Genomic DNA, 12,321 nt, shown 5'->3' with positions numbered 1-12,321 from the left:
CGGTTAGTGCAAAATCTCAGGATTATCAATGAGGCTGCTGTTCCTCTATACCTAGCTGTACCTAACCCTTATACTCTGCTTTCCCAAATACCAGAGGAAGCAGAGTGGTTTACAGTCCTGGACCTTAAGGATGCCTTTTTCTGCATCCCTGTACATCCTGACTCTCAATTCTTGTTTGCCTTTGAAGATTCTTCAAATCCAACATCTCAACTCACCTGGACTGTTTTACCCCAAGGGTTCAGGGATAGCCCCCATCTATTTGGCCAGGCATTAGCCCAAGACTTGAGCCAGTTCTCATACCTGGACACTCTTGTCCTTTGGTACGTGGATGATTTACTTTTAGCCACCTGTTCAGAAACGTTGTGCCATCAAGCCCCTCAAGCACTCTTTAATTTCCTCGCCACCTGTGGCTACAGGTTTCCAAACCAAAGCCTCAGCTCTGCTCACAGCAGGTTAAATACTTAGGGCTAAAATTATCCAAAGGCACCAGGGCCCTCAGTGAGGAATGTATCCAGCCTATACTGGTTTATTCTCATCCCAAAACCCTAAAGCAACTAAGAGGGTTCCTCGGCATAGCAGGTTTCTGCCGAATATGGATTCCCAGGTACAGTGAAATAGCCAGACCATTATATACACTAATTAAGGAGACTCAGAAAGCCAATACCCATTTAGTAAGACGGACACCTGAACAGAAGCGGCCACTATACTCAGCTAATTTTTTTTTTTTTTCAGACAGGGTTTCACTGTGTTAGCCTGGATGATCTCGATCTCTTGACCTCATGATCTGCCTGCCTTAGCCTCCCAAAGTGCTGGGATTACAGGCATGAACCACTGCACCAGGCTGCATAAATTCCATGTTAAGGAACTGGAGGAAAAGAAGTTTTCTTATCAATTGAAATGACTTTTAAAAGATTGTATAATTTTTTTTTCAATACTCATTTGTGATTTTTAATTATAGCAAATTAGAACTAAAAGAGGGCTTTAAAATTGAATATAAATATTCAAGTATAAAAATTTAGAACACATAGTCCAATTCTTCCTTTTTATTATTATTATTATTATACTTTAAGTTCTAGGGTACATGTGCACAACATGCAGGTTTGTTACATATGTATACTTGTGCCATGTTGGTGTGCTGCACCCATCAACTCATCAGCACCCATCAACTCGTCATTTACATCAGGTATAACTCCCAGTGCAATCCCTCCCCCCTCCCCCCTCCCCATGATAGGCCCCGGTGTGTGATGTTCCCCTTCCCGAGTCCAAGTGATCTCATTGTTCAGTTCCCACCTATGAGTGAGAACATGCGGTGTTTGGTTTTCTGTTCTTGTGATAGTTTGCTGAGAATGATGGTTTCCAGCTGCATCCATGTCCCTACAAAGGACACAAACTCATCCTTTTTTATGGCTGCATAGTATTCCATGGTGTATATGTGCCACATTTTCTTAATCCAGTCTGTCACTGATGGACATCTGGGTTGATTCCAAGTCTTTGCTATTGTGAATAGTGCCGCAATAAACATACATGTGCATGTGTCTTTATAGCAGCATGATTTATAATCCTTTGGGTATATACCCAGTAATGGGATGGCTGGGTCATATGGTACTTCTAGTTCTAGATCCTTGAGGAATCGCCATACTGTTTTCCATAATGGTTGAACTAGTTTACACTCCCACCAACAGTGTAAAAGTGTTCCTATTTCTCCACATCTTCTCCAGCACCTGTTGTTTCCTGACTTTTTAATGATTGCCATTCTAACTGGTGTGAGGTGGTATCTCATTGTGGTTTTGATTTGCATTTCTCTGATGGCCAGTGATGATGAGCATTTTTTCATGTGTCTGTTGGCTGTACGAATGTCTGCTTTTGAGAAAAGTCTGTTCATATCCGTCCTCTCTTTTTACATTTTTATTTATTTATTTATTTTTCTGTGTACTGTGCTTAACACAGATTTTTTAAAGTTTATTAAATTCCTACTTTGTGTCAAGTGCTGTACTGGACACTAATGGTATATTCTTTGCACCCAAAGACTTCACAGTCTTATCAAGAATTGTTAGAATACTCGCTCTTTAGTGTAGCTAGTGATCTACAGGGAAAACAGACAGAATAGAGAGGTTGGGACCATTAACTTCGTTCAAGGGCATGAGGTTGTGGGGGAGGAGAGAGCAGAGACATTTTACAAGGGAGAGTTACTGATCTGATTTTATTCATTATATTATTTTGAAACTTGATAGATCTATCTTGTATGTGAATAATATTTCCGTTTCTGTTCCTTCTCTAAAAAGTTAAGAATATGGAACACTTCACTTCTTTTGGAAAGTTCATGTTTTCTAGAAAAGATTTTTCAATTGAGGTTCTACTGACTTACATTAGCATATTTTACTCTGTGTAGCTTAGTTTCTACATTTTAAATTGTCCTTATTAATTTTTCTTCTGTTTTAAAGCAATATAAAATCTATATGACCATGCACAGATATTCACACATGAAAAGACTTTATTACTGAAAAATACAGTTTAGCGACTTCAGGAAATAACAAAGAAAATTATGCTAAATCTAATTTTAAAATCTAAATCTAAATTATGCTAAAATCTAATTTTAAAAGCATAGTGAATAGCTATTATTGTTTAACTCTTTCTACTTATCTGTAAAACTTTTCTTTAGCATCCTTTAAGAATTTTATCAATGCCTCTTTGTTCTTTGAAAAAAGGAAAAATATGAGAGCTTATAAAACTCAAACTCTAAAGTGTCATTCACTACTTAGTGTAAAGAATGAATCTGGGGCATTTTTTCATTGTAAAGAAAAACTTTAAACTTGGAGTCTTCAATTAGATATTAAAATATTTTAAATATTTTGCATTACTATTTTCTCCTTTATATATGGTTTACTTATCCTCTTCAAAATGATTGTGTATGAGTAATAGGAAAAGGCTTTTGGACTTCTTGTATTTTTTGCCTATTTTTCTAATTATTTCTGTTAAGGATGGTACATAATAGTGAAACGATTGATGAGGAGAATCTTATCTTCCTAAGAAAAAACTTGTTTTCACTTCCTTTTTCTTAGAGAAGAGGGAAATGCATATACTAAGAAGTAAAAATTGCAAATGAAAAATAATTTAGTTTTTGTCCTATACTTATTTTTTGTAGACTACATTATATATCTATATTTATATGTATACACACAAACATTCATACATTAGAGCAATCAATATATGCCTTTACTTATATTTTTACAAATTGTGATAGTCTTACAATCTTGAATGTATTATCTGAATTGGCACTTTGAATAATATATCATTGTTAATGTGAATCATTTGAGGAGATGAAAAGTGCCATTTGAATGCAATATGTTTTCAACCTGAAAGGTCTTTTTTCCTCATTCATTCTCTGGTAGATATTAATGTAAATGTTAACATATAGGCTCAATGGTTCCCCAAGAAACCTAAAAGAGTAAAGAAAATAATCACAATGAAAAATGAACTTTTCTGATTAATAAATGATTCAAAGACATAAATCATTCACAAAATATTGGACAATCCAAGACAAACATATATAAAATAGTTTTAACAATACTTGAGTAAAATTGATTTAGCTATAACTCACAATAATGATGATGATAGTGGTGGTGGTATAATAACTCACATTTACTCACTACTGGGGTTTTCAGACACTACACTAAATACTTCCCATGTATTAGTTTATTTCCTCAAAAGAGCCCTATGAAATATTTTCTATTAATTGTTGGAAGCTTAGAAATGTTAATTGAACTACCTAAGGTCCCATAGCTAAGAAGCAATTTATGTAGTCATTATCAACTGCCTACCAAATATTTCTGGTTCTCTTTCCAAGCACATGTTAGTATTGTATTTCCCCACCCACTTGAAATTAGGTGTGTCTGTGTGACTTGCTCTAGTAAACTGTGAGCCAAGTGACTTAAATTGGCCAATAAAATGAAAGCAGAATATGACTTCCAGTTGGAAACTCTGAAGCCACTGAGTGATTTGCCATGCTCCCTTTATTTTCCTCTGTAATGACAAAGCTTATGTCAAAATCACTGGCTGCTCTATAAGCCTGAGTCTTGGAAGAATGACAATGACAACAGAGCTCACAACCATAATGGACAAGCAGATTCGAGGTGCTGGCACGTTCAGTGTCTGGGGAAGATAGCTCTTCAGTTCACAGATAATTGTCTTCTAGCTGTGTCCTCACATGTTTGAAGGGGCTGGGGGTCTCTCTTGGGTCTCTTTTGTAAAAGCACCAGTCCCACTAATTAGGGCTCTTCCCTCAATGACCTAATCACTTTCCATAGGTGGCTCTTCCTAATGCCTTCATCTCGGTGAGGCAGGAGACTAGAGTCTGCAGGCAGGAAACCTAAGACCAATTTATGCTGACTTCCTAGAACTAAATCAAAAAGAATCCCCAACTTTCCATGCCCAAATAACAAAAGGATCAAAGGCTACTCCTTTTACAGCCCTCCCCTTTTGTACTTTGGAGTTAAAAATGGAAAGTACCTTTGATAGGTCCCCTCCTGTAACCAGTCAGAATGGTGGTGGGCCTAGTCTAAATTTGCAGAGGGATGTAACTTTGTAACTTCACTTCAGCCTCTGATTGGTTGCCTTCCATAACCAATCAGACTGGTGGGGGGGGGGGGCACTCCTTCATTTACATACGATGTACACCAAGTAACCAATGGGAAACCTCTAGAGGGTATTAAAATCCCAGAAATTTCTGTGACCAGCACTCTGGAACCACTTGCGTGAGTCTGCTCCCACTCCATGGAGTGTACTTTCTTTTCAATAAATCTCTGCTTTCATTGCTTTATTCTTTGATTGCTTTGTCTGCGTATTTTGTCCAATTTTTTGTTCAAAATGCCAAGAACCCGCACTATTGGTAGTCAAAACCCTCCATCTGTAACGTTAGGGGTTAGGATTTAACATACAAATTTTGGAAGGGACACAAACATTAAGCACATAGCACTATTTTACTGAAAACTAAGAAAATCAAGTAAAAACTGTGTACAATATAACAGCATCGTCATAACTTTCACATATATAAAAAGCAAGCAGTTTAAAGATATAATGTAAGCAAAGCTCCCTTCACAACAATAAAAAATTATTAAAATCTTAAAAAGGAGCATGAAAAAATCTATTAAAGATGTGCTGAAAAATAATAAAGTGAAAACAAACAACTTGTGAGGGATGCAAAATGATTTGATCAAATGATGTCATACCTTACTGTGAAAGGTTGAGTACGTGGAAGACTCAACATTATAAAAATATTAGTTCTCCATAACTTATACACTTAACATAATCACAGTAAAAATATTAACAGAATATTTTTCAGAGGGAACCCAGAATAGCAAGTTTAAAATTTATATGGAAGAACTAATTCAAAGGAGTTCAGCTTTTGCTAAGGATGTATAAAACTGTCAGAGAACACTGTTAGAAAAATCTGGATGATAAACAAAATCATAACTCTTCTTGAACTGTTCATAAAGCTGCAGTCATAAGGAACTAACTACACTAAATTCCAAAGTGTAACAATCACGTCCAAGGTGAGAACACACAATTTTTTTTTCACCATTAGTAGAGCACTAAGAAGAGTTACGTACTGCAAAGGTGAGTAAGAAAAAAAAAAAAAGCCAAGTATTAACCAGCATGTCAGGGAGTCCAAACATGGGAAAGTTCTGCACTCACTCACAAGCTGGACGTTTTCCTCCCCTTGGTGATTCTATGTACAAAGCTCTACCTACTTTCTAGAATTATCTCTTATTTGGAGCCAAAGTTAAAGGGGAAGAATCCAGTAACTCTGGGGGTGGAAACGAAAACAAAACTATCTTCCTTGAACAGGGGAAGGGAAAACAAACTGAAATAAAACATTCCACTCCTGGAGGAAGAGGGAAGAGACCCAGGAAGAGGTGAAATTTCAGTTTGATTCCAAAGGCAGGAAAAAGCCAATGTCTTAGTTCAAAAGTAGCCAGATAGGAAGAATTCTTTCTTACTAGGGAGAGGGCCCACCTTTTGTTCTATTTAAGCCTCTGATTGATTAGACAAGGGCCAGTCACATCATGGAGTTCCATCTGCTTTACTCACTCCATTGATTTAAATGTTAATCTCATGCAAAACATCCTCCCAGAAACACTATGCTTGAGCCTAAATCTGGGCACCCTGTGACCCAATCAAGTTCACAGATAAAATTAACCATCACTATGTGCTTGTGTGTGTGTGTGTGTGTGTGAGAGAGAGAGAGAGAGAGAGACAGGGTCTTGCTCTGTCACCCAGACTGGAGTGCAGTGGTGTGAACATGGCTCACTGCAACCTCAACCTCCTGGGCTCAAACAATACTTCCACCTCAGGCTCCCATGTTGCTGGGACCACGGGTGTCAGACTTCATGCCCCACCAGCTTTTTATAATATCAAAGAATCAAAGAATGTTCAAACATAAGCAATTTCAGATAAATTAGAATACAGGCATATGATTTAGTGCTATGTTGCATAAAAATGCCCTGAGAAGAAAATTTAAAGTCCTGGTAAATTTTTATGATATATTTTTAACTTATTAAAATGTTTACAGAGGATTATGTTTTATGTGTCCTTTAAAACTACGTAAAAATGCATGAAAGATACATAGATATGTGTATGTAAATGAATGCATGTATAACATATGTATTATGTGTATATATGTGTCAAACAAACCAATTTTCTTGTTATACTGGTAAGATGGCATAGTTCCACTAAAATGATAATTATATTTAATAGAAATGCATAGAAAATACTATAGAAAATGCTAAGTCAAAAGACAGAGATACAATAAAGAATAAAGAAACATATGCATGTTTCATGTAGTCCATCTTCCACAAATTTCAAAAATGACATTTTTGTTGTATGAGTTTGTTTGCCCCTTTGGTACTTCAAACAAAGCTTCCTGGTCATTTAGAAGATAAAATCCAAACTCCTGTCTTTGCCCTGGGACAACCTTTCTAGTGTCAACTCATCAGAAGCCCTTCTTGCACTGTGAATTCTCATGGTACCAAACTCTGTTGTTTTCTGCACACACAATGCTGCTTTATATCTCTGTACTTTTACCTAGTCTGTATTCCCTTCCTAGATCTTGAAACATCCTTTACACTCTCATGAGCCTGAAAAATATTTATTATTTTTAATACTCTGCTCTTCTGGTGATGTCATGTTGAAGAAATCCCACATAGTATCAGTTTTCTCCTGAGAAACAAACAGGCTGAAGTAGGAATATCTTCGTTTCTTCTATTTTTATTGCTATATATACTGCTATTTTATTACCTTTTATATGTATAAAATTGCGGTAATTGTTTGGTTACTGATACAGTTTTCCCACTGGGGTGTAAACTTCCCAAGGACAGTAGTTGTGTCTTATCACCACCTATAACTCAAAAAAAAATTTTCAGGCACTCAACCAACAAATGTTTATTTCAAATTAATTGAAGTGAAAACTATTAAGATCAATATGGAAATGATGTTTGTCTATGATAGGATTCAGAGGAGAGCATACTTTCTTAAGTAAATGTTATGGTGAAGGAATTATTAGGAGGCAGATTTCTTAACGTCCTTTGTGTTTCTTAGTTTGAAGTAGCAATTGTTAAGCCATATAATTGTTTTAGGTAAGAACCGTTAATACAAGACTTGGCTAACTGGAGGTTTTTATTTAAATTTACAATACAGAATTCAAAAATTAGTACACTTTTCTTTCCATTTCAGGCGGTATTTTGGACTAGATTGCCTTAAGATTCCTCCTATGGAAAAGAGCTAAAAGAGACAGAGAAAATGTAACAATAAACTCTTTATGAGTGCATCTTGTAAATACACAAGAAAGTAAGGAATTTTTAGAGGGCAAAGAATCAACAGAGGAAAACAAAACTCAGATGTAAATTCTCCTTAAGGAAATTTTCTGTAGGGAGAAAGTTTGTTTACAGGGACTGTCCATAAGTGGGGAACACGGGATCAACTCCATGTCTATACAAGACGGATATTCACAGGGAATCACTTATCTACATCCCATATATTTACCTCTCAGAAGAAGACAAGAAAAATAGGTCATCTTGGAATTTGATGCTGTATAGAGGAAAAAGAAAAGTTTTCTTTCAGACTTTGTAATCATAAGCCATCTGATTTCAGTTTTATAGACAGAATTCATACTTCCTGGGTGGTCTCAGTTCTCAGTATACACTCAGTGTAATGTGGTCCTGGTTACTGGTGTCCCTGGGACCCGTCAGGTCCAAACAAAAGCCCTCTGCCATGAAAACTATCACAGCTTGGAGCTCAAATAATATCCATAGAAATATGAGCTCACAGTAAAAACAAAAGTGAAACAAAGCAAAATAAAGTAAGCAAGACTTGATGAATGAGAGCCAGCAGAAAAAAATCACAGAATCAAATCTGAAAAAAAAAAGTTAAATGTTGGAATTATCAGACACAACATATAAAACAATGATTTGAAAATAAGTTACAAGTGAGAGTCTGTAAAAATGACTGAATATAAAATCCAAATATGATGGGTTTATTAGCAGATTAGACAAAGATGAAGAGGAAATTAGTGAACTGGAAAGAGATATGGAGAAATTTTAAAGAATGTAAGAAAGTCCATGGGATGAAAGATAGAGAAGACATATTAAGTAAAATGAAAGACAGAGTCAGGTTAAAAACAAGAAATTAATATATAAACAGTAAATGTATCATAAAGGTAAAAATTTAGGTAAGCAAAGATAAATCGAAGATTTAACCCTTTTCCAGTTTAGAAAAAAAAGTGCAGCTCACTGCCAGCACAATTTTACATAAATATGCTCTTTGAGGCTGAAGCAAATCTGATTGATTTTCAATGTGAAAATAAAATATATAAACTGTTCTCAGAGTTATTTCTAAACAGAACTAACATCAGAATTGTCTGAATCATGAGAATCGTCTATTTTGGAAAAATCAGATTCATCAAATGAATCTTTGACCAACAACTCTTCAAGAACAATGTTAGCATCATGTGTAGGAATGCTATGTTTTCTAGGATTTGATATTTTCAGCAATAGAGAATTACTATATTTTGTAAATGGAAATACCACTACTAAAAACAGAATGCTGTAAATAGAATGATGTTTTCTGTTTCTGAAGTTGATATACAAGAACAATGTGAAAATAATAATACAAACAAGATATTTTGTGGCAAATTTATCTCAGTGTAAATGCAGCAGCTGCAAGCACTGCTGGCGAGTATTCTCAGAGCAAATGGGAAAAGTGTTACAACCTCACCCAGAAGTATAGACAGCTATGTTCGGTTGGATTATAATTATTCTGAGAAATGATTTCTCCACAGCATCAGTGAAAGCTTGAAGAAAGTGGAATGATGTGTTTAATATCCTGAGAGAAAGTAACTGTCAGTGCAGAATTGTATACTAGAAAAATCATGAGAATTAGGGCAAAATAATGACAGTTTCAGACAAAACCTAACAGAGTTTGTCAAAGTAAGGAAAACCTAAAATACGCATTTCAATGTAGGGTCCAGCCCTACTGGGCCTGTGGATTTTTCTCTTAATGTGTGGAGACAAGAGATCGCAGAAACAAAGACACAAGACAAAGAGATAGAAGAAAAGACAGCTGGGACTGGGGGACCACTACTACCAAGGCTTGGAGACCAGTAGTGGCTCCGAATGCCTGGCCACACTGTTATTTATTGTATGCAAGGCAAGAGGGCAGGGTAAGGAGTGTGAGTCATCTCCAATGATAGGTAAGGTCATTCAAGTCATGTGTCCACTGGACAGGGGACCCTTCCCTATTTGGTAGCCAAGGCAGAGAGAGAGGGTACAGCTTATGTCATTATCTCTTTTATGTATTTCTCAGAGAGATCAAATACTTTAATACTTTCACTAATTCTGCTACTGCTATCTAGAAGACGGAGCCAGGTGTACAGGGTGGAGCATGAAAGTGGACCAGGAGCGTAACCCCTGAAACACAGCATCACAGGGAGATGTTTAGGCCTCTGGATGGCTGTAGGCGGGCACGACTGATGTCAGGCCTTCCACAAGAGGTGGGCACGACTGATGTCAGGCCTTCCGCAAGAGGTGGTGGAGCAGAGTCTTCTCTAATTCCCCTGGGGAAAGGGAGTCTCCCTTTCCCAATCTGCTAAGTAACGGGTGCCTTCCCAGGCACTGGCACTACCGCTGGACCAAGGAGCCCTCCAGTGGCCCTGTCCGGTTGAGACAGAGGGTTCACACACTTGTCTTCTGGTCACTTCTCACCGTGTCCCTTCAGCTCCTATCTCTGTATGGCCTGGTTTTTCCTAGGTTAGAGTTGTAGAACAAAGATTATTATAATATTGGAATAAAGAGTAATGTTACTAACTAATGACAGATAATATTCATATATAATCATATCTATAATCTGTTTCTAGTATAACTATTCTTATTGTCTATGTTTTCTTTATTATCCTGGAACAGCTTGTGCCTTCGGTCTCTTTCCTCGGCATCGGGGTGGCTTGCGCCCACATTTCAGGAAGAAAGAATATTATCTTAGATGGAAGTTTTTGTCAGGGGGTCAAGCAACAACTTGATTGTTTATATAATGATTCCAGAGTATATAAAAAGAAAGAAAAAATCAGCTCTTTATATGAAAATAGCATAAGTTTGTTAGCAAAAGCCCCCTCAAAAATGAATGAGGCAGGAGATACCAGGTCATCTCATTTGTGACATTGATGCAAAAATGTTTAGCCAAATATTAGCAAACATAACTGAGCAATGTACAATAAAGAATATAAATACTCTGTAATCCCAGCACTTTGGGAGGCCGAGATCACGAGGTCGGGAGATCGAGACCACCCTGGCTAACACGGTGAAACCCTGTCTCTACTAAAAATACAAAAATTAGCCAGGCGTGGTGGCGGCGCCTGTAGTCCTGGCTACTGGGGAGGCTGAGGCAGGAGAATGGCGTGAACCCAGGAGGCGGAGCTTGCAGTGAGTGGAGATCGCGTCGCTGCACTCCAGCCTGGGCAACAGAGCGAGACTCCGTCTCAAAAAAAAAAAAAAAGAATATAAATACTTTTTGACCAAGTGGCTTAACTCAGAAATGCAACAGAGGTTCAACATAAAATCAGGCCAGGTGCAGTGGCTCATGCCTTTGATCCCAGCATTTGGGAAGCCAAGGTTGGAAAATCATTTGAGGCCAGAAGTATGAGACCAGCCTGGGGCAAGATAGCAAGACTGAGTCTTTATTTAAAAAGAAAAAAGAAAAGAAAATCAATAAATGCAAACAAATGCATTAATAATGTCAAGAGAAAAACTTGGCAATTGTATGAAAAGATACCTAAAATTAGGAAGTTAAGAAAAAGAAATAACAAGATGGCACAAACAGAAAACAAAGCTAATCACTGTGAGTAGGTACATCAAAGGCAACTGTACTAAATATTCCAAAGACAAAGATGAAAGATTGTTAGATCAAAATCATAATAATAAAGAACCACTTGTGTAACTCTTACATGGGACATAACTTTTTAAGAAGAATAAAATATAGATAGGTTGAAAATAGACTCTGGAAAGGATATATGTATTAGGCTATTCTTGAATTGATATAAAGAAATACCCAAGACTGGGTAATTTATAAGAAAAGAGGTTTGACTGGGCTCACAGTTTTACAGGAAGCATACCACTGGCATTTGCTTCTGGGGAGGCCTCAGGAAGCTTTTATTCAGGGCAGAAGGTGAAGCTGGAGCTTGCATGTCCCATGGCAAAAGCAGGCATGATAAAAAATTGGAGAGAGTGGGAGGACGTGCTACACACTCTTAAATGACCAGATCTTGTGTGAACTCAGAGTGAGAGCTTGCTCATCACCAAGGGTATGGCCCAAGCCATTCATGAAGGATCTCTACCCCTATGACCCAAACACTTCCCTTCAGGCCCCACCTCCAACACTGGAGATTACAGTTCAACTTGAGACTTAGGAGGGGACAAATATCTAAACTATATCAACATAGAATAAAACCTTAAGCAGATATATGTATTGTGAATGTCTTGTCCCAAGCTATGCAAACTTTTTGAAATGCTACATGATATCTTCCAAAAATCAGAAGTTTTCATTCTATTGCAGTATAATTTATCAACTTTTCCTTTTAGGCTTAGTATTTTCTGAACTTTGTTTAAGGATTTTTGCCTAATTCCAAGTTATAAAGATTCTCTCTCTTTTTTATTTAGATGTTTATAATTTTACCTTTTACATTTAGAGCAATAATCCATTTCAAATTAATATTTGGGTATGGGAAGTGAAGTAGAGGTCAAATTGTATTTTATTTTTTATATGGATATATAGTTGTTTCGG

At 36.9% G+C, this 12,321-nt stretch overlaps 1 protein-coding gene across 2 annotated transcripts in view; it reads right to left on the bottom strand.

The window, feature by feature from the left end:
- Nucleotides 1-7,244: 7,244 nt before the first annotated feature.
- Nucleotides 7,245-12,321, bottom strand: part of ADAMTS5 (ADAM metallopeptidase with thrombospondin type 1 motif 5) — a 99,368-nt gene continuing 94,291 nt past the window's right edge. For both annotated transcript variants that reach the window (XM_073009996.1, XM_073009997.1), the window contains one exon: nt 7,245-10,294. In XM_073009996.1, coding sequence (XP_072866097.1) covers nt 10,250-10,294 — 45 coding nt within the window. In that variant the 3' untranslated portion in view covers nt 7,245-10,249. The remainder of the gene's footprint in view (nt 10,295-12,321) is intronic.

Source organism: Chlorocebus sabaeus, chromosome 2 (assembly GCF_047675955.1).
Source record: "Chlorocebus sabaeus isolate Y175 chromosome 2, mChlSab1.0.hap1, whole genome shotgun sequence".
NCBI lineage: Eukaryota > Metazoa > Chordata > Mammalia > Primates > Cercopithecidae > Chlorocebus > Chlorocebus sabaeus.
The sequence above is the reverse complement of the archived record's forward strand: the minus strand, read 5'-3'. Positions and strand labels throughout refer to the sequence as shown.